The 24,561-nt window shown below is 26.9% G+C and overlaps 2 protein-coding genes across 2 annotated transcripts in view; both read left to right on the top strand.

The window, feature by feature from the left end:
• The first annotated feature begins 2,371 nt into the window (after positions 1 to 2,371).
• LOC124816818 (heat shock 70 kDa protein-like) lies at positions 2,372 to 4,954 on the top strand. The gene is made up of 4 exons (XM_065807957.1): positions 2,372 to 2,681; positions 2,821 to 2,894; positions 3,008 to 4,504; positions 4,651 to 4,954. Exons 1-4 carry the CDS (start codon positions 2,477 to 2,479, stop codon positions 4,834 to 4,836), a joined length of 1,962 nt encoding a protein of 653 aa, XP_065664029.1. The 5' UTR covers positions 2,372 to 2,476; the 3' UTR covers positions 4,837 to 4,954.
• Positions 4,955 to 15,069: 10,115 nt separating this feature from the next.
• LOC100213358 (oxygen-dependent coproporphyrinogen-III oxidase) overlaps positions 15,070 to 24,561 on the top strand; it is a 25,881-nt gene continuing 16,389 nt past the window's right edge. Inside the window, exons 1-2 of the mRNA XM_065807958.1 lie at positions 15,070 to 15,445; positions 22,676 to 22,807. Of these exons, the coding sequence (XP_065664030.1) occupies positions 15,193 to 15,445; positions 22,676 to 22,807 (385 nt within the window). The 5' untranslated portion in view covers positions 15,070 to 15,192. The remainder of the gene's footprint in view (positions 15,446 to 22,675; positions 22,808 to 24,561) is intronic.

Below are 24,561 nucleotides of genomic sequence, written 5' to 3' on the forward strand. Positions count from 1 at the left end.
TTTTAGTACATTTCAAGACAGATTTTTAAAAATAAGGAATTTCAGGACATGTGGGAGGCCACTATGTCCTGAAAATCCAAAGGTTTACTAATTGCAGTATACTAATTATTAAATTACAGTTTACTAATTACAAATACAACATAAAATAGAAAAAACAAATAAAAAATGAAAAAATAAAACCATGAAGTTACACTTGCGTGATATTTACCTTGTTGGTGTAGAACTCAATTTTCCTTTTCTCAACTGTTGGCTAATGATCAATAGAGTAAATTTCAAATCTTGAAAATTACTAAATTAAAACCATGTCTCAACAGCGTTCACACTAAAATAAAATACCGTTACAAAGTTTAGTTTAATGAGGAAAATTTACAAAAATTTTTTATTGATTCATATTGCTTCATACTGCTGTCTGTAAATGTTTTTATAGTCACAAAAATCAGTTAATAAACAAATTTCATTAATTTAAGAAATAAATATTATTAATGAACTTTTTTTGCTTTTTCGCTTCTATAATAGAAATAATTATAAAACTATAATAAAATAAAAAACGATGGTGACATATAATCAAAAAATTTAATAATAATGTTTAATAGTCAGATTTGCAGAAATTTATAACTCCCACTAACTTTTAATGGAAACCAGAAAAACTCTTCAAGACTACTCTTAATTATACAACAAAGGACTAAATATTAGAATGTAAAAAAAAAAAAACGTAAAATGAAAAATAAAACAAAGTCTAACGAAAAAGTAAAATTATCTATAGAAAATAAGTCGGCTTATTTTTCTATTGTAAACATCGTAAAACCTAATTTCTATTTAAACTTCGATCTTTTGTTAGACCCACATAATCATATATTTGAAACAAAATCATATAACTGAACCAAAAATTCTGTTTAAAGCAATCAAGCAGACAATGTTCAAAATGGAGACATCCTTGTGGCATTGTGTGTTTAAATTTACCACATGATTTGCTAGGAATACAAATCATACAGCTACATAACTAATAACTGATAAAACAGTAGTGATTAAATAAAATTCATGAAACTATAAAAAAAAGTTATATTCATGAACCAATAAGATGAACTAATCCTCTAGATACAATATAGATTATACTCTAAAACGATAAACTAATATACTTATTTGATCAAGACTGTTTTGTGAATACTTTGAGGTTCAGTCTGATCCAGTTTCTAAACTATAGATCATCATCTGATTTGCCTATTTTTGTTGAAATGGGAAAAAGAATTTTCGTCTTAACAGACAAAAACTCAAATAGCTGATGGCAAATATATATATATATATATATATATATATATATATATATATATATACATATATATATATAAATATATATAAATAAATATATATATATAAATATATAAATACATATATATATAAATATATATATAAATTTATATATATACATATATATGTGTGTGTGTGTGCGTGTGTATTTACGTATATCTATTTATGTGTGTAGTTGTGTGTGCGTGTATATGTTTTTATTTTTGTCGTTTCTTGACTGCTAATTTTCTATTTTTACAAGACTTCTGCTTGGAAATAGTTTCATACTATTACATTGTCCTATGACAAAAATAGTATTCAAAAATATTTTTTACCACATTATCATTAGTATTTTATTTTTGTGTGTGAAGTATTTCAATTGATTGATATGCTGAAATTTTAACGAATTTACCAAAATCAAAGATCCAAGTGATTATGAGACAAACTTTGTTGTTTGCCTTGTAATATGTTAAACAGATAAAACATATACAAAAAGATGTTAGATAATAATATGTAATAGACAACCTTGTCACTACAAGAATATTTATTCATTGGACCAGAAACACTTAACTGATTGCTAAAGAAATTAAGAGATATAAACAAAGTGACTTGTTTTTTTTATACTATTAAAGACGAATGTCTTATAAAAAACAAAGCTTTATGAAAATTTTACAAAAAAATACCCTGTATAATAAGAATATAAAATCTGGCACCAACCTTGCACAAAGCTAACGCGAAAAGCAACAACTAAGGCGAGTTGACTTAAGACTTTTAAGACTTTGTTTTTAGACTTCGGGTTAGACTTTTGTTTTAGACTTTGTTCTTAGATTGTTCGAACTCAAACTAGAAAAATCGAGAATTTTTTTTTTACAGGGAAAACTAAACTATGTTTTGTTGCTATTTTAATAATTTTAATTTTATTTACTTAACTAAAAAAAATATTTACTGTTACCTTTTTATTATTAATACTTTATAATTATTTTAAATTATACCGATGAAATTATTTTATTATATTGTGATAATAACTGTTTTAATTTGTACCCCCGTATTGCAAAGAATAAAATTTAAGCTTTCCGCACTTGAAATTAGTATAAATTGAGAACTTCAATGTCCTTTTATTAAATTCAAAAAATCGACAAAAATTGCTTGACGAATTAAAAACCAGAGGATTCAATCTAACTTTAAAAACGAAATGTCAAAAGCACCAGCGATCGGAATCGATCTTGGAACAACATATTCTTGTGTCGGAGTTTTTCAACATGGGAAAGTTGAAATAATTGCAAACGAACAAGGAAATCGTACAACTCCAAGTTATGTAGCTTTCACCGACACTGAAAGATTGATTGGAGATGCGGCAAAGAACCAAGTTGCCATGAACCCTTCCAACACAGTGTTTGGTGAGAATTATACTAATTTTATTAATTTTTTTTTTAGATAAGTAAACAAACTTTGTAACTATTTTATATGAAATGTGAATGGACTGTAAGCAATAGCATAAAAAGCGAGGTATAAATCGACATTTACTATTACTTTTAGATGCAAAACGATTGATTGGAAGGAAGTTCAACGATCCATCGGTTACTTCAGATAGAAAGCATTGGCCTTTTAATGTAAGTTATCAATGTTATTGTTTTTACATGGTATATGTTTTGCAAGGCCATATCAGAAAATGGTACGCCGTAAAACGTTCAATATAATTGCATTTTATCTTATTTTCTTACAGGTTATAGATGAAGGTTCAAGACCAAAGATTCAAGTTGAGTTCAAAGGAGAAACGAAATCATTTTACCCGGAGGAGATATCGTCTATGGTTTTGCTGAAGATGAAAGAAATTGCGGGTGCCTATCTCGGTAAGAAAGTCACAGATGTCGTAATTACCGTCCCAGCTTACTTCAACGATTCGCAACGCCAAGCTACAAAAGACGCGGGAGTTATTGCCGGATTAAATGTTCTGCGCATTATTAACGAGCCTACTGCAGCAGCTATTGCTTATGGCCTCGATAAAAAAGTGGGAAAAGAGAAAAACGTCCTTATTTTCGATTTGGGTGGTGGCACTTTCGATGTTTCCATACTCGCCATTGAAGATGGTATATTCGAAGTAAAATCGACTGCAGGTGATACTCACCTTGGTGGCGAAGATTTTGACAATCGTCTTGTTAACCATTTTGTTGAGGAGTTTAAGCGAAAGCATAAAAAAGACATTTCTAGTAATAAAAGAGCTGTTCGACGTCTTAGAACAGCGTGCGAGAGAGCAAAGAGGACTCTTTCAGCAAGTACCCAAGCAAGCGTTGAAATTGATTCGCTGTTTGATGGCATTGATTTTTACACGTCGATTACTCGAGCACGCTTCGAAGAGTTGTGCATCGATTTGTTTAGAGGTACTCTTGGTCCTGTTGCTGATGCCATTAGAGATGCTGGAAAGAACAGCAGCGGTCAAAGCTTTTCCAAGTCTGATATCCATGAGGTTGTTTTGGTTGGCGGTTCTACTCGCATTCCAAAAGTGCAAAGCCTTCTCCAAGAGTTTTTTAATGGAAAAGAACTCAACAAATCGATTAATCCAGACGAGGCTGTAGCTTACGGTGCCGCCGTTCAAGCAGCCATTTTGGCAGGCGATAAACATGAAGCTGTTCAGGATCTTTTACTTCTTGATGTTGCCCCGCTATCACTTGGGATTGAAACCGCCGGAGGGGTGTTTACGCCGTTAATTAAGAGAAACACTACTGTTCCAACAAAGTATTCGCAAGTGTTTTCTACGTATGCTGATAATCAACCCGGTGTACTGATTCAAGTTTTTGAGGGTGAAAGAAGCATGACAGCTCATAATAACTTACTTGGCAAGTTTGAACTTTCTGGAATTCCACCTGCTCCTAGGGGAGTCCCTCAAATTGAGGTAACTTTTGATGTCGATGCCAACGGTATTTTAAATGTTTCCGCAATGGACAAGAGCACTGGTAAAGAAAATAAAATCACCATCACAAATGATAAAGGTCGTCTTTCTAAAGAGGACATTGAAAGAATGGTCCAAGAAGCTGAAAAGTACAAAGCCGATGACGATCTTCAGCGAGACAGAGTTCAAGCAAAAAACTCTTTGGAAAGCTACTGTTATAACATGAAACAAACTGTTGAAGACGAAAAAGTTAAAGGCAAAATTAGCGAGGAAGATAAAAAAGCAATTCTTAAAGGTTGCAACGAGACAGTAGAGTGGCTTGATAGAAACCAAGTAAGTTATGCGTTCTGGTATATATATATTTTTTGACCATTTTGGTTGGTTGCGCCATAATTTTCATTTTAACAAAGTTATTTTGCAGTACCTTTTTATATTATTATTATTTTCTGTTGTATTTATTGTTTTTGTTCTTCGTGTAGACTGCCGAGAAAGACGAATTTGAACACAAACAAAAAGAGCTCGAGAAGATATGCAATCCTATCATTACAAAACTCTATCAAGCTGGAGGTGTTCCTGGAGGCATGAACGGCTCCATGCCTGGCGGTATGTCGGGTGGCTCACACAAACCTAGTTCTGGAGGACCAACTATTGAAGAAGTAGACTAAAGTTTAGCTTTATTAAACCATATTAAAATTATTTTAATTTGTAGAATACTTGTATATTTGTATATATCTAGAACCTATGTATGTTGTATAGAGCTAATAAAAATGACAATTTCTTAGAGTTTTGTCGCTTTCCTCTTGTCGGAATTAACTATAATTTCGGTTTTATGTAATTTCAAACATGGTTATAGTTCTTAGAAATAGTAATTAATCAAAATTAGCTGGGGGATGCAGTTCACGTCTTTTTAGAAGATGCGAACTGCGTCCCCAAGCGGGATATGATTTTATTTTTAAACTTATTTTAAATAAAAACGAAAGTTACCTTGCGCGTGCGCAGTTTGTCTCGGTGTTATACAAATTTGTTTGTTTCAAAAGTGATTCTGCTGCGGTTGCTAAGGAAATTAAATTTTCCCGCAAACCCATTAAATTTTTATCTTTTTTATTTTGCTTAACCTTATTTCCTGAACTATCATAATTTTTTCATCAGTCGATTTGATTTTCTATTATACGGTTAATCTGTAGTATATAATCCTCTGATTTTCTTTCTTCTTCAATCTAATAACCTGTCACAAAAATCACGCTATAATAATTCGTTTAATATTTTTGTTAAGGAAAACAAAATGAACTTTAGTACTTTTTTTTAAAGTCTACAACAAAACAACATTGGGAAAATGCTTAACTAATGCATTGCGCAATGAATGTTACTTTTAAGACAAAACTTACATCTGTATCAATTTTTGATATTTTCGATGAGCAATTATTATAATTCTGTCTATCATAATTGTTTTTTTTATGTCCCTCATCATACTTCTAGTAAAAACGGAAACTACTTTATAGCAAATGGAACTAAATAAAGAACAAGTTTACATTTATGAAACCGTGGTGGATTTTACATAAGCGGGTTTGTAAAATTACTCATGTAAAGTGGCAAACCAATGCTTGCCACTTCACATGAATAATTTTACAATCCCGCAGTACTAGTATCCCGTAGGACTGTAGCAACTGTAGCCAACTGTCATGTTTTGAAACGAATCTGTACATACCCCCGATAATTTGTTATATATTAAACCAATTTAGCTGCAATATTTTTATTAGCACGGAGGTCTTACATAAAGACTAAAAGCCATCAGACGAGAACCTGTAGTAAAAACAATCGTTAAATGAAGACTAAATTAAATAGCATCGTTTGTTGGTTCATTTATACTTCATCTTTATTTAGTCTACTACTACGGTGAAATTTGTTTATGTTTATGAAAAGTGGTGAAATATGTTTATTGCTGTTCTACGAGTTATTTATCATTGAAGAATTCAAACGATTTAAAAACGTTTTAAAAAATTTATAGATTTCCCAGAGAAAAAGAGAAAAAAAGCGTCGATTAAAATATTTACCTAATGCGAGTTTTAAAACGTCTCGCAACATATGATCTGTTTGGCATCAAAGTATTAAACATATGATTGCAACATATGATCTGTTTGGCATCAAAGGTTAAACTAAAATAACATTTTGCACAATTTTCCTCTCAGATAGATTTTTAGTTTTTTATAAAACTGCAAGGAACTTTCAACTTCTTATTTTTTTTTCTACTCTGAAAATTTCTACTAAGAACTATTATTTTCTGCGACAAGATGCAGAGTTGATAATGCCGCCTGGCTTTATCAACTCTGCACCTTGTCGCAGAAAAAATTGTGGAGGCAGAATTGTTTGGAGGCCGCCTCCAATGGGTTTTGCCTCCAAACTGGCTGCGGCCGCCAAATTGGAGGCGAATTATTTGCCTCCAGCAGGGGGATGTCATGAAAAATAATTGCTCATTTGCTTTAAAGCAACTAAATATTAAATAAAAACAAATGTTATTTGACATCAAGTTTCATTTTATACGGTTATTTGCAAAAGGTTTGAGTATTTAAAAAAACTCTAATTTTATAAAAGTCAAAATAAAAGTCAAAATAAAAGTCAAAAGTTGGAGAATTTACTTCTATGCCATTGATGAATAAATCTTTTTGACAAAAAAAAAATTGTAATAAGTAACTGACTGATTTTGGTTTAAGTTTTTTAGAACAAGTCGACGTGCTAAAATTTTTATCTATTTTATCATTTGCCATAACGTTACTGATTTAAATAATTGGATATTGTAAAAGTTATTGAAAAAATATATGGTAATGTTTATTAAAAGTTTGCGACCACGCTGTATTACGCTAATAGTTAGTCAAATTTCAACAACAAAAAAAAAGAATTTATAAAATTTAAATAGATATAATTCTATAAATATTATTTATATTTTACTCTATACTTTGAAAACGTTTAAAAATATAGACTCATCTACTTTTACACGTTTTAAAGTTTTAAGCGATTAAAAGTTTAAAACGTTTAAAAGTTAAAAATTTATTCGATGGTCCTAGAAAAACAACCGCTTTGACAAATTACACGGGCTAATAGTCTCAGTTCCGTTCCGTAAATTATCACAAAATCGTTTAGTAAGATAAATATTTTGAACTTAAGTTAGTGATAAATTTGGCTAGGAAAGATATTTAGCGCTAAAAAAAATTTATATCGAAAATTTTATATCAAAGTAAAATCAATATTCTCCTCAAATTTTCTCTCAAATCTTCTCAAATTCGAGAAGTGTTTACTTTTCTAAACAATTTTGAGATAATTTGCGGAACTGAACTGAGACTATAAATCCGTGTATTATAATTTTTTTTCAAAAATTTTTTTAAATATTCAATAAATCATATAAAACAAAACTTTGATGTCAAATATTTAACATTTGTTCTAAGTTCATCTTTTAGTTTCTCGTTAACTTAATGACAAACGTGCAATTACTTTTCATTACACCCGCCAGCGGGAGGCAAATATTTTAGCCTCCAACTAGGCGGCCGCAGCAAGCTGGGAGGCAGAAGCTATTGGGGACGGCCTTCAAATGGTTTTGCCTCCAAAATTTACTCTGGAGGTGGTCACCATTGGCCTCCACACCTCTATTAACGTCGGCTTCAAGAAAAAAACTCTGACTGCGGCCGCTAATAGAAAGGCGGAAGCCACTGGAGGCGGAATAAAGAAAAATTTGCCGCTAAAAATTAATTGGGAGGCAGCCGCCGACTGTTGCGGAAGAAAAGTAAACGCGAGAATATTTACGCCGTTTATCAACACTGACAAGGTCTATGGTACAAAAATGTTATTGTATCAGGAAGTTGTTGCTTTTTGGAAAACCAATGATATGAATTCTCTTTTCAAAAACCAATTACTTGAATTCAAAAATTTTGTAATACAAGTTGTATGTTCGATGGTCTTAAATTTCTTTGTGAAAATGTTGTGAAAACCTGTAAACAAATAAATTCCTAATTTTTATGTTGTCAAATTCATTTAACTCTAGAATCAGTAAGAGAGTCAAATAGCAAAAGCAATTACATGTGGTAAAGTTTTAATTCTAACATTTTTTGAAAACCTTGGTTGACTACAGATGGAACTCTGTTGTTGTTTGACACGTAATCAAAAACTTATAAAATAATGGACTCAGAAAGCAAAGTTTTTTTTCTGATAACACCTACAAATTTCTTCTTAATCAACCTGAAATTTATAACATTTCAAACGTCAGCAACACTGGTGACTTTATTAAACTTGCTGTCACAAAATGGTAACCTTTTCTTTCAAATAATATTTCAAATAATGATTATTCATTTAGAGATCTTATTGATTAGCAGATAAAGTATGTTATGAATTTTTGCGATACCACCTTAGTCATACATTATCAGACCATGTCACAAATAACAGCACAAATTATACACGTGAAAAAATAGTCTACTTTATAAAATCCTGATTAAGAGAAACACTTTTGTTACTAATTTGTAATGTTAGGAAAATATGTTTTAGAATAACTGGAAACAGAACTTAGAAATTTATGAAAAGTATATGTAGACATATTTTTCAATTGTTCTCTGAAATCAAAGATGTTTATGGTTGATATTAACATTTATTTTGAAATTGATTTGCTGAATGATATGCCTAATGAATTAATCAATATTAATTTTTTACAAGTATGTTTTTTTTTTTAAATTTGGTCAATATCCAAAATTATTTGAAATAGGTGGATTAAAAAGTCTATTTGTGAATACTGGTTGATGGCTTTTCATCAACTTGATTGAAGATAAAGTTTGTTTGACTTTGATATTCAATACTGGTTGATGGCTTCTCATCAACTTGATTGAAGATAAAGTTTGTTTGACTTTGATATTAAATGCAAAACTGATGTTTTCTATTTTTCGATTCTAAATGCATTCCTTATTTATATAAAACAATCTATTTTTATTAAAAAAGTTTCGTTACTTTATTTTTATTTTTTATTTCATTGGAAACTTGTTTCTTTTTTTTTATTATTCGACAAAAAGTTTATTGTAATAAAGTAATGAAGTTTATTATTAATAATAAACTTCATTACTTTATAACAACTATTTTGCTACGTACGAAAGTTGCGCTTACGGAAGTCGCATTTGCGAAACGAGCTCTTTTGTCAAACGACAGTCTATACAAAACTTTTGTTTGCCAAACAATATAATTGTAAAAAATAAAATTTTAATATACCAAAATGTTTATAATAAAATTTTATTTTCAGTATTGCAACATATGAACATTTTAAGGTTTTATTTTTTAAAATAATGATAAAAAACCAAATTTCTTTCGAAACGAAACTCTTTTGCACCGCAAATTGTGAAACAGTTCTTAACGGAAAAAAACTTACGAAACGCGACATAAATATATTTAATTACGTTTTATGAATCAAATACGTATAACTATGTAAACTATGTAATTAAAATACTAATTTTATATATGATATTGATAAGTTTCAATTTTAAACTATTATAAAAAAATCAAGACTTTCATAAAATATCCTTTTTAGAATGTCATTTAATGAATAAGAATTAAATAATGAAGATGACTTGAACAACGTTAACATACGAATGCAACTGCGTAATCGGGAAACCATGCCAATGTTGAAATCGAAAAAAGACCTAATTAAAGTGATGAATGCTAAAACTTAATTATTAACAAAATAGAATAGAATAATCTTCAAATAGAATAATTTTATTTTTAGCCAGTTTTAATTTTTTTTATTTTTGAGGTGCTCTGTTATTTGCGCTTTCGCTTTTATTACCTCAATAACAAAAAGTAAATTTAAAAAAATTTAAAGACTTTCTTTTCGATGACTTTTTCTAAAATGTTTTTCTACGACACAAGGAGCATTTGTTGCTCTTTTGTGTCGTTGACCCTGATAATGTTTTAATTTTCAACATCCCAACGTTATTGGGACTATACAACTGCTGAAAAGTTTTAAAGCTCTAGCCCTTTTGGAGAGTAGTAAAAATTTAGTCGCGAGATTTTGCAGCAAAAATACGGGCACGTTCAATACCACCTTTCCCCGGGTCTTCGCATAGTACACTGGCATAGAGACATGTTGCGGAGGGAGCGTTGTCCTTTCCATCAAAACTAGCTCAAAGTTTCAGTTTTTTCTATTTAAATTTTAGCTGCGTTAGGCCCCCTTAATTTCTGTTTAAGCACCCCCTGTCCTAACTTTCTTAACTTTCTAGGTCACCATATATATATATATATATATATATATATATATATATATATATATATATATATATATATATATATATATATATATATATATATAAATATATATATATATATAAATATATATTCATATATCTATATCTATCTATACATATTTATATATATATGTACATATATATATATATATATATATATATATATATATATATATATATATATATATATATATTTATATATATATGCATATATCTATATCTGTCTATATATATTTATATATATATGTACATATATATATATATATATATATTTATATATATATGCATATATATGCATATATATATCCATATGTATATATATATACATAAATATATATATATATATATATATATATATATATATATATATATATATATATATATGCATATATATATATGCATATATATATATCCCTATGTATATATATATACATAAATATATATATATATGCATATATATATATCCATTTGTATAAATACATATACATATATATATATATATATATATACATATATATATATATATATATATATATATATATATATATATATATATATATATATATGTATATATGCATATATCTATCTATACATATTTATACATATATGTACATATTGGTTCGTCAAGGTTCGTGTTTCGGAGTTATAAAGTTGAGAGAGGATGATAACCACAAGTAGCCTCCTCATCTGTAGTGGCCTTCTCGGCTTTGGGGAGGTGAATTATAAGAAAAAAAAAAAAAAAAAAAAAAAAAAAATCTATATCTGTCTATATATATTTATATATATATATGTACATATATATATATATATATATATATATATATATATATATATATATATATATATATTTATATATATATTTATATATATATGCATATATCTATATCTGTCTATATATATTTATATATATATGTACATATATATATTTATATATATATATATGCATATATATATATGCATATATATATATCTATATGTATATATATATACATAAATATATATATATATATATGCATATATATATATCCCTATGTATATATATATATATACATATATATATATATATATATATATACATATATAGATATATATATATATATACATATATATATACATATATATATATATATATATATATATATATATATATATATATATATATATATATATATATATATATATATATATATATATGTAAAGATAGTTCTATAGATTGTTGCATTTGGGAGTACGGGAGAAAAAAAATGATTCTTATACCAACAAATACGTCATTTTTAATTCCTTTTGACTTTCGTCCAACATTTGCGTGTTGTTAGAAAGTTGAAACCATTAATTTAATTACAAATTAGTAATGCTATTAGGAGTGTTGCTTCATCGACTATCTTTATAGCCTGATTCGCAACAAAGTGCTGCTACATCGACTGACAAATAGCCTGACTCGCAACGGAGTGTTGCTACATCGACTATCTTATTGCCTGACTCGCAAGGGAGTGCTGTTACATCGACTGAGGGTTTGGTTGGGGCAGGCAGTCTATCAAGTAATAAAAAAAAAAATTCCGGTCTTGCATTTTAATTTTTACTTTTGTCAACAAAATTCGGAAAAACTTTCTGACAACCAGTTAGAGGTTATATATATATATATATATATATATATATATATATATATATATATATATATATATATATATATATATATATATATATATATATATATATATATATATATATATATATATATATATATATATACAGATATATATGTAAAAACTATTGAAGAATCATTTAGCAACATTATTTTATTTAAATAATAAAAATAACATTTTTTGTATAACAGTTTAATAAATTCTTTCGAGTCTATTCCGCAAGTGCACATTCCGAAACGCTCCTCCCGTTAGGAACTGTTTCGCAAGTATGTTTTCGTAATGATTTGTTTTGCAAGTTTCTCTTCGTAAAGGGTTATTACGGAATAACTATTATTTATTATTTTCGTATAATGCGTTACGGAAGGTGACGTTGCGCATATACAACTTCCGCAATTGCAAATTAAAATACGGAAGATGAAAATGCGAAATTTTCGTAAGTTTTTGTTTACGGCGAACAGCCCTAGTTTTAAACAAAATCGAATTATATTTTTAAATACCAGCACCAAATTTTTTTGTAGAGCAAAGCATATTTAAACAACCTCAAATATTATGTTGGTTTAAATATATAAATTTGTGATTTTAATTTTTTTGTGTATTTGATATAAACACATTGACTAGCAATATGAATTAAATGTATTAAATGTAAACACATCCACTGAGATTAGAGATTCGGACAAGGTTTTAGTCATGATTAAAAGTCATAAAAGGCAAGTAAGCAATCATTTCTTTAAAAAATATTCAGTGTAACTGGATGGTTTTTACTTCACGTAAATCAAGTAACGTTCTTCTGGTCCAAACGAATCGAGGAAGAGCAGTGGTAGGGAATCTGATGTATCATTATGAGCCACTGTACATCCAAGGCTGGCGCGAATGGTGTGTGACCTTTATCCTCCCCTCTCCTATTAATGAATTTTAGTTTATCAAGGTTGCAAATTTAGCTCTTTTAGACCAGCGAGTTGGCTTAAGGAGACGATATAGTACAGTCGGCAAACTTGGACTTTTAGTACTGTTGGCAAATGCGAAAAGCGAGGACCTTTTTTTTATAGACGGAAAAAATATTTATGGCATTTTTTACTACAGTCAATAAAAATCCTGGATTCGCTCCTGTTAAAGTAATATTTAAGTATTCATATTTCATAGGGTTTATATTAGTATTGAGAACTTTAGTGTATAACAAAAAATCTCTTGAGCAAAACAAGAAGACACGGGACGTGCGTCTTTATTAAAAAGTTACAAGATATAAATTAAAAAACACTTGTATCATGATTTTTGGATATAAAAATAACTAAAATTTTCAACCTCCTAAGGTATAAAGTTATATTACAAATAACCATTTGTCATACTATTTTATACCTTAAAGGTATAATTTTTTACATCAGAAGGTAGAAAATTATACCTTACTATATTATATTATCCCACTCTTTGGTAGAAATTATTTAAAAATATTTTTGCATCAGAGTGACTGTAGAAAAAATTCTATTGACAACTTACATAATTGATAATGTTTTATGAGAAGCTTTATTCATATCATTAACTTATATAATAAATGATAATGGTTCTGGGAACGATCGCTCAAGTACTCCATACAAAATAGTAAAATCTCCTAATTCCACAAAACATATTATTTTCTGTTGAAAAGATGTCGCAATGCTTTAATCTTTGAAATAAAACTTCGTGAATAACAGAATCGCTTTTGAAAGATAAATGCCCCTATACTTGCTTATCGTTATCAAAGGGAATATTTATATAATAAATATAGGGATAAAGGGATATTTTGTTGGTATTTTCAATAACAGCATGTTTATTAATATCTCTGACAGTCTTTTTATCTTCAAATGTAATGAGAGAAAATTTATCCGATCTTTTTATTCTAAACTTTTCTGTTTCTTATTCTAAACTGCTATTTTTTTTTCAAAAACGCTCACCTAATAATTTTCACAGTACGTCTGATCAATATTACTTTCAACTATTATTTTATTTATTTTGGCTCGGTATTATATATATATATATATATATATATATATATATATATATATATATATATATATATATATATATATATATATATATATATATATATATATATATATATATATATATATATATATATATATATATATATATGTAGTTTTTTCGTATAAACCTTATTTTGGTTTTGAGTTCATAATATGTAAAAATTAGGACTTTGTTAAGAGTTCGAATTGTTGTAATGAAAGCTCTAACAGAAGCAATAACTATTGTTTTTGTATTATTTTTTAAAAACAATAACAATACCTGTGATTTACAATTTTTGTAATACTGTAATCAAAAACAATAAATATTTTATTGCAATTCATTTTCATAATACAACAACAATATTTAAAAAAAAGGTATTGTAATGACCCACTACAATAACAGTAAATATTATATTGTTATTCATCTCTATAATTAACTGCACTACACTGCAATGAAAAAAAATGTTGGAATATCAAAACTTTAACACGTTTTAATAGTCCAGTCTACGAGTCATGTGGCTTTGAAATAGAGTACAACTAATATAATTATTGATTATATTTCTGTGTTATTTTCTTAATATCACTTGTCCTAGTTACAAACTTTATATAGCTCTATAAGAGTGAGTTTGATTTATTGAAACATATATTGATATATATGATATATATATATATATATATATATATATATATATATATATATATATATATATATATATCGTATTTATTTTATATATTAAAACATTTTATTTATTACATTTGAAGATAGAACAAAATAATACTGAGGGGAAGATTAAACATTCGGTTCATAAAAATTGAAAATTACGCCTTTTAAAAAAAAAAATTGAATCGCAATTTGTTTTGGTTTTAAAAGATACTTTTATACTCAAACTAAATTTTAAAATAGTGAAAAGAATAACAGAAATATATTATATCATGGTTTTGAATTTAACAAATTTTTTTTATTATATTTTTGTCCTGTACATTTTCTCAGTCGCGCAGTTTTTTTAGAAAGGGGAAACTCCAATGTGGATGCGGGAAAGCTCAATAAGTTGGCAAGTTGCCTTAAACAAAAATCATTTACCTAAAATTATTTTAAAGCAAAAATTTAAAATAGAGAAGACATGGACGAGATGAATGAATTTTTGGAGAAAATTCAAATGCTCACTCTGAATGACTTTACTGCTGAAACGATAACACCATTAGAAAAACTAAAAGAAGAAAACAACATGAAGTCTAAAATGGAACTTTATGTAACAAATTTACAGTCAATAGTTGTAAATAAATTGCAATCATTTGAGCCTACCAAAAAATTTAAAGTCGATAGGTGGAAAAGAGAACAAGGAGGTGGTGGAATAACTATTGTTTTACAAGATGGTATGTTTGCCTAATTATCTTTGTTATTCAATAAATATGTTTTAATTATTTAAACTCAATAAATTTTTTATAAGCTACAAAATTGACATTATCATTTTTATTATTATTATTATTATTATTATTATTATTGTTATTATTATTATTATTACTATTATTACTACTACTACTATTTTTAATATATTTTGTAAAGCATGTGATGTTGTTTAAATACCTCATGTAACAAAATTGATAAAGGCAAAATGTGCTTTTCTTTAATAATTTTGTCAAACATCAAGCTAGTATTTTTTGATTAAGTTGTTGTTGATATTGCAAACACCGTATTACTATTTCTACTACTAATGCAATCGTTTTGACTTGTATGTTGTTACTGTTAATATTTACCAGTTTTAAATGTGTTAAAACAAAGTGCTTTTAAAAATCACCAGGCTAATCATTGTGTTTGATCTGGCTATTACCTTTATATTTAGCATAATAGATAGTATGATAGAAAAAAAAATTAATAATGATACTTTGTTATGTGGTCTTCAGAGTGCTCTCCAAAAGTGCTAAAAGTGAGACCATTTATGCGCAACATTCAGGGCTGTCCCTAGAGGGACATAGGGGTTTCTCACACCACTAAGAAAACCCTAATCAAAAATTAGTAGGCAAATTTGGACGTAAGTTGGCATATTTTGACATCAAGTCAGCAAATTTTAAATTATAGGAACCTTTTTTTTTTAATTTTTGTGTCGAGTGTATCAGTTTTTTGACATATAAATTGCATCCTTGACATATGAGTCGATAAAAACATGCTGACCTTGTTACTATGTTTTATTGTAAGACCTTTGCCAAACTCTAAAAGATTGAGGTCAGCAAAAAAAAAAAAAAAAACTTTTTTAAAGTCAAAAAAAAAAAAAAAAATTACCCCTCCCCTCCCTCCTAATTAATCTCACCATACACCTCAGATTTTGCTGATTTTTATAGTTAAAAGTGTTTAAAATAAAAATTCCTCAAAAATTTTAGCCTCTGGCTCCAAGAAGATCCTGAAATATGACCGTTTTACTTTTAGCAGGTATTGGCCAGGCTCTTATTGTCCCCTCAGAATTGCAATGTTTATTTAGAGGTTTTAAGTCATATAACTTTAAAAAAATTGTTTTTTTTTTATCTAAAAAATTGCAATTGGCTATTTTGGGGGGTGACAAATCCAATGAAATGGTCAGAAGTGTAAAAAATTATTATTAAGTACCTGTAGTTATTAATTTTTTTTTTAGGTTATAATATAGGTTATAAATATAATATAGGTTATAATATAATATAGGCTATAAAAATAATTTAGGCAACTTTTTATATATCTGATTTAATTCTGAAGAAGCCCATGTGGCCTTGATGATATCAATATATATATATATATATATATATATATATATATATATATATATATATATATATATATATATATATGCATATATATATATATGCATATATATATATACATATATATATGCATATATATATATATATATATATATATATATATATATATATATATATATATATATATATATATATATATATATATATATATATATATATTAAACATCATTCTATATTTATTGATCTTTCAAAAAATATAAGAATTTTGATCTGCAAGTATATGGATTTCCATATACGAATAATAGGGCATGGTCGCCACTTTTTTTAGCAGAATATTATGATTGATTTTCACTGGCTTCCAGACTAACTGGAGCTCTGACAAAATTTTGACATTTCTGTAGTGCCAATAAATGTGTGTTAAAGTTTTTTTTAAGGCCCCAAAACATAGAGTAGGGGGGACTGGGGCAAGTGCCCTACGTTTTTTGTAACGGAATCTTGAGATAGATTTTTCACTACCTTTCCAGACAAACTGGAGCTATGAAACCTTCATCATTTGTGTAGTCCTGATGAACATGTGTTAAAATTGTTTCCAGAGCAGATGACCAGAAAATTTTTTTTATGTGCATTTTCAATGAAATAAAAAATACTTTAAAAACATTGTTTTAAAAATTTTTTTGGTTTGTATTTGTTCTGTTTTATTTAATTATATACAACAAAATACAAAAATAAAAAGCATCAAGGTAGTGTTTGGATTTGTTTAGATGCATCTAAGTGCTCAAGGTATACATACAACATTTGTTGTGGTAAAAAAATCATTATAAAACAGATTTTACAATGACTCTTTATCAACAATTTACTAAATTACAACATTTTGTTTGTTTCTTCTCAATGTTTGCACCAAAAATCTTTTCATGGCGAAGGCAGATTGCTAAAATTTTGTTGCCAAAGATACCAGATCTTCTTCTCTATAACAAAATGGCAGATCTTCTCTATAACAATCAAATCTCTTTAAGTAAGTCTTTCTACAATAAATTAGTTCATGACAAGTATCATTTAACAGTTTTCCAAAATCACACTAATCCATTCTTACTATAAGGTTGTGTAAATATATTTAAATTGTTAATTATAAAAATGTTAATGATGAATTTAAGAGGTAATAAATTACTTCTATACTAATGTAATAACAGGATGTTTTTTTCTTACTCTTAATAGTTCTTATTCAATAAAACAACTTGCTATTAACATTTTAGAATTAGGAAAAATTGAATAAAATAATGATTTTAAAAGGTGATAAATTTATTTTTATTGATGTAATGTTATGATAGGATGTTTTTTTACTGTTGCATTTTAGTTAATCAATCAACTGTTAGTATTTTAGCATTAAAAAGTATCGTCTTTTTTTAATTCAGAAAGTTTTAAATTATACAATATAAAACTCTGTTAAAATCATTATTTTAAATGAATAATTATTTTTAATCCATATACTTGATTCAAAATCTTATAAAGATATATACTTTTGTAAAACATTTTAAGAAAGATCATTGAACACAGAATGATTAAAAACCGAATGGAGCAAATATAAACCAAAAAAATTTTTAGGAGGCAATGTTTTCAAAGTTATTTTTACTTTATTGAAAATGCATTAAAAAATTGAAAAAAATGGGCCAGGGCCACTAGTGCCCCAGTCTTTTGGACCCTCTGGTCATCTGCTCTGGAAACAATTTTAACATACCTTCATCAAGACTACACAAATGCTGAAAATTTCAGAGCTCCAGTTTGTCTGGAATGTAGTGAAAAATCTGTTACAAGATTCACTAGTGGGGATCATAACCTAACCCCCTTCCCCTAGTATCTTGGGCCCTGAAAATAACTTTAATATGCTTGTTCATCTGCACTACAGAAATGTCAAAAGTCAGAGTTCCAGCTAATCTGGTAGGTAGTAAAAAATCAATAACAATACTCCACTACAAAAAAGTGGAGAAAGTGCCCTATTATTTTTATATGGAAATTCATATACTTGCAGATCAAAATGAAAGATCAATGAATATAGAATGTTGTTTCAATTTTTTGTTGTTGATATTATTAAGGCCACATGGGTTTCTTGAGCATCAAAATCAGGTATATAAAAAATTGATTGAATTTATTTAAATTGATAAATACAGGTACTTAAAAATTATTTTTTACATTTTTCATTTCATTTTTCAGATCATTTCATTGGATTTGCCACCCCTGAAAATATATGAGTATAAATTTTTAAGTAAAAAGATTTATCAAATATTTTTAAGGTTATTTAATTTGAAACCTCTAAATAAATGTTGCAATTCTGAGGGGCTTAGCCAACATATGTAAAAAGTAAAATAGTCATATTTCAAGAACTTTTAGAGCCCAAATCTAAAATTTTTAAAGAATTCTTATTTACTAAGTAAGTACTCTCAACTGTATAAAAATCAGCAAAATCTGAAATATAGGATGACATTTAAAAAAATTTCTGTGTCATTTTACATGGAATTACCCAGCTGTTTATTACAGCCTCCCCAGGTCTGAGAGTTATTACAGACCTAGCCTCAGAACTATTTAACTGAGTTGTAGAGCTGCACTCTCATCAGTAGATAACAGAAAGAAAAGCATAGTTTCTACAAAGTAGGCACAAGCAAAACCTATGAGTTAGGTTTAGCAGATCCAGCCTTTTGTTTGAGGCTTGCCTACAAATATTTTCTGCTAGAAATATACTAGATTACATACCAGTAAAGTGATTGTGATAATCTTGAATTGATGGAAACATGATTTGAAACAAATTAGTATAAACCACCTGGGACGACAAAAAGTGTCTAGAGCCCATGTAAAATACCAGAAACTAAATCAGAAATCAGAAACCATAAAAAACGAAACATCAGGAACTAAATAAAAATATCAAGAATTACACAAAGTGCCTAAAGCCACACAAAGTATTAGGAACTGTATGAAACATCAAGAAATACACAAAACCAAGAATTACTGAAAATACCAAGAACTATGCAAAATACCAGAAACCACAGTTTCAAACCAAGAGTTTACAAAATACTAGAAACTACAAAAAATACTAGAAACCATATAAAACATCGAGTACTATAGAAAATATCAGTAACTGCTCAAGACACTGGAAAATATGTAAATGATCAGGGCCAACAAAATATATGACAAGCTATAAGAAACATTAGGAACTATAAACAAAACTAGAAACTATGCAAAAGTCATCACTATATAAAAAATTAGGAACTATTCATAATTATGATAAAACATTAGGAACCACACAAACCACCAGGAACTATATAAAATATCTAAATAACCCAAAATGTCAGTAATTAGACAAAATACTGGGTTTGTACAAGATATTAATTCTGTATGAAATATTAGGACTTACATGAAATATCAGGGAATGTATAAAACATCTGAAACAATATTCAAATATCATGAACCCCAAAAAACATCAAAGCTACCTAAATTATAAGAAGCTACACAATACAGCAGGAACTATATAAAGCATCAGAAACAGGTTTTTTGAATAAGTTATTATTCACAAAATTGATCTTTTAAACAAACATAAAAATCTTGTACTAAAACTCTTGGAAATAAAGCGCGGCTGAATAAATTATCAAGTCTGTAGATAGCAGCGTATATTATGAAGACTATTTGATCTACAACAAAACGGAGAAGGCCAGCATCAGCTAAAATAAAAAAGTTAGTTTTTCTTGGTATTCATTTATTCTATTGTTTTAATCAAAAAAATTTAGCACACATTTTTTTTGCTGTTGATATTTTTTTTAATTAGAACAAAAAATGTCTCACGGGTTTAAGATTCCTTTAGTTGAAATGGATTTATTTAATTATAGATAATTAATATACAATATAAACCATTTTGTATGTTTTAAATTGTGTTTAACTTTATATTTGAAAAACCAAAATATTTAAAAAAGAGTTTTTTATTACAGTTTCACAACAATTTTATCAAATATAAAGTTAGTATGGATGCCAAAATATTCAAAAAAATACAAAGTGACAAACCAAACAAGAATCTTTAGAAGTTTTTAACTTCTAACTTTAGTTCGTATCTATAACGTCCAACTTTAGTTCATATCTATTTTAATTAAAATGAGAAAGATAATTTAAATAGTTTTAAATACAATTTCATGTTGTAACAAGGAATTTTGATTGAAAAAAACACAATGAAATTTTAATTAATCTAATGGCGAACCTCATTTGGAGTCATACTATCTTCTGCTTACGCATCTTCTAATAAAGTTCTTATCTTCTGTAAATCTCATACTTCTGAAAAATCTTATACTTATCTTCTGATAAAAAGCTTAAGGCCCATGCAGATTCCGACATAGCCACTGAGGTTGGCACTCAACTGAACATTTGCATGCCTGGTGTTATGTATAGAGCTTGGTGAATGGCAAAGGCAATATGTACTCTGAATATTGTTTCTTTTTGATGAGAATGGAACAATTTTCATCAGACATTTTTTAAATTCTAAGGTATTTAAAGATTTAACCAATCTGTTTTAAATATTTGCATACAATTTTGGTTCAATAGTAATAGTTGACTGTTGATGCACTTATCAATGATTTACTATTAATCCAATGATTAAAATCTATGCTGATGATGTACTAAAGTCTACAGAGTTAAAAATGATAAAATGCCCTTTATGGTATTTAAGTCAAAAGTACAGTATGCTTGTTCTTTAAAAATTTCAAACAAAAAAGAAAACTTAGCTTGCAAGAGCAAAGAAGCTTGCAAAAGCTCCACATCTACTTCAGTCATTTCTAGAGTTTTTAATTATATCAAGTTTATGTTAATTATTCTTTTCCAAACTATATATATTGGTTGTAGTTTTGCAAATTTGCAAGTTAATACCAGCAAAGAAAATGGCATGTGTCAATGATGTAGCTAAACTTGGGGTTGCCTTAATTTAAACTTTTAATTCATTAATAATAAAATATGATGAACAAAAACAGTTGTTTTTTTTGCAAGTAATGAAAAAACACACAAAAAATTTGCTACCTTATAAACTCTATCTATACTTTAAAAGGTTTTTAATGATATTGTAAAACATTTTTGGCCAAAAATAAAACTAAAAATGCTTTGGAGACATAAATATTGAAAAAATACGCTAAGATTTTACTAACATTGTTTTTTTATATAAAACTTGCAAAAAAATAAAATGCAGTTAAAAATTCATTCTCAAATCCAAAAAATATAAAATCTTGCAGAAAAAAATTCAGTCTCAAATCCAGCAAGAATAATGAAAAAGTTGATTTTTTTTTTTTCAGTTATGTAAATTTTTTATATCGAGATAACTAATCCATTATTTCTTGTACATGCCTCAAAACCCTCAGTCAATGAACCCTTATAGAATGTTTTTTTTAGTATGAAAGCATTAAATTCATTTTATGCAAGGCACACATATTTGTGTGTATTTGGGTGGTGTTCAAAACAACATAGTAGATAACTTAATTTTAACTGAATTAATTTGTTTGAGTTGCAAAGTAATTGAAAAGTATTTTTTGTAAAATCCAAATAATTTAAAGTTTTATAAATATATATATTGTTTACAATAACAATGTTTGAAACTAGTTAGAAATAGCAAGGGAGTACCACTAAATTTATATACGCTATAGTTGATATAGATATATATATATATAGATATATTTATATATGTATATGTATACAAATATATATATTTATAATAATAATGTACTACTACTACTACTACTACTACTACTACTACTACTACTACTACTACTACTACTACTACTACTACTACTACTACTACTACTCCTGCTTCTAAAATTATTAGAAAATTGGTAATTACTATAATTGTTTTCTTTTATTTTAAAGGCATTGTATTTGAAAAAGCAGCTGTTAATATTTCTGTCGTTTGGGGTGACATGCATGAAGACCAAATTAAATCAATGAAAAGTAAAGGAAGAGATTTGAAGGTTGAAGGGAAAAATAGATATTTTGCAACTGGTATCTTTTAATAATGTTTAATTTATAAACAAAGTAGGCTAGAAACCATTTTTATACTTAAAATATGAAAGTTCTTAATTTTTTCTTCTAACTTTTTTTTTTGACTTTTAATGAGTTTGTTGAAAGCAGTAAGTTGATTAAATTTGTATGACTTATATTAGAAAATTCCTTATTTTGACAATAAAACCTATGCTATTTATCTTAATTTATGCCTTATTTTTATGAATGAATTCCCATTTTATATATATATATATATATATATATATATATATATATATATATATATATATATATATATATATATATATATATATATATATATATATGAATATGTATATGTAATGTATATATATATATATATAAAATTAGTAATTTTTATAAAAAATAAAAAAAGAACTTTAATGAGTTTTTATAAAAAACAACAAGTTGCAACAAAATTTCTTTAAGACTAAAGAACTGAATACTAATGTTTTAATTACTACTTTTCTTAAAATGAATGAGAATGAGAATAAAGAGAATGAGAATGAGAATAAAGAGAATGGCAGCATATTTGATATTAAATTTTACTTCTATTTATGAAAAACTAGATTACATTTTTTTATGAAAAACATTTGAAACTATGTTTCTGTAGTTATTAACTTTTGGAAGTTTCTCCAAATAAATTTGCAAACAATTCACTTGAATTGCCAATATTTATTTTCCATTACGATTCCTGTGAAAAAAGCTGAGAACTAGAGAGAAAAACTAATTTATTACCATGTTGTTTAAACCTAGGTTTGCAAAAACCAGGGTTTTTTTAAAAAATCCAGCAAATTGGTTTTTTTTTTGAGTTATTTTGGGTTTTATTTTTATTTCGTATCTGTTATTATTTTTTTCTGTTTAACAATATTGAAAATTAGTTTTATTTTCTACTTTAACTTTATTTAAAATATATTTTATATAATGTTATTTAATAATTTATAACAAGAATTTTTCAAATTATTTTAAAAAAGATTTTTAAACATAATTTAAAACTGTATTAGAACCAAAAATTTCACATTAAATCTATATGAACAATAGGGTGCACCAAGAAAAAAAAAACTTCCTAAACTTTCTCTATGGTCTAAATAGACTAAAAATTACTAATATATGTATATATATATATACATATATATATATATATATATATATATATATATATATATATATATATATATATATATATATATATATATATATATATATATATATATATATATATATATATATATATATATATATATATATATATATATATATATATATATATATATATATATATATATATATATATATATATATATATATATATATATATATATATATATATATATATATATATATATATATATATAGAACCCTTAGATGTTGTCCGAAAGTTTTTTCCATATTTTGTTGACAAAAAGTAAAAATTAAAATGCAAGACCGGAATTTTTTTTTTTTTGATAATGATAGACTGCCTGCCCCAACCAAACCCTCAGTCGATGTAGCAGCACTCCCTTGCGGGTCAGGCTGTTTGTCAGTCGATGTAGCAGCACTCCCTTGCGAGTCAGGCTATAAGATAGTCGATGTAGCAACACTCCGCGCATGATTTACAGTAAAAAAAATAAAAATAAAAACATTTTATTAAAAAAATAAAAATAAAAACATTTTATTAAAAAAAATAAAAATATAGACATTGTTTATATTGTTAAATACATTCAGAATGTTTTAAAAACATTCAGAATGTTTTTAAA

Source organism: Hydra vulgaris, chromosome 10 (genome assembly GCF_038396675.1).
Source record: "Hydra vulgaris chromosome 10, alternate assembly HydraT2T_AEP".
NCBI classification, from domain to species: Eukaryota; Metazoa; Cnidaria; class Hydrozoa; order Anthoathecata; family Hydridae; genus Hydra; species Hydra vulgaris.

What these genes read in the sequence shown, in the direction of transcription:
- LOC124816818 (XM_065807957.1), top strand. Translation starts at nt 2,477, where the DNA reads ATGTCAAAAGCACCAGCGATCGGAATCGATCTTGGAACAACATATTCT. An exon ending in CCCTTCCAACACAGTGTTTG is followed by an intron (nt 2,682 to 2,820) that starts GTGAGAATTATA and finishes TATTACTTTTAG; the next exon opens with ATGCAAAACGATTGATTGGA. An exon ending in GAAAGCATTGGCCTTTTAAT is followed by an intron (nt 2,895 to 3,007) that starts GTAAGTTATCAA and finishes ATTTTCTTACAG; the next exon opens with GTTATAGATGAAGGTTCAAG.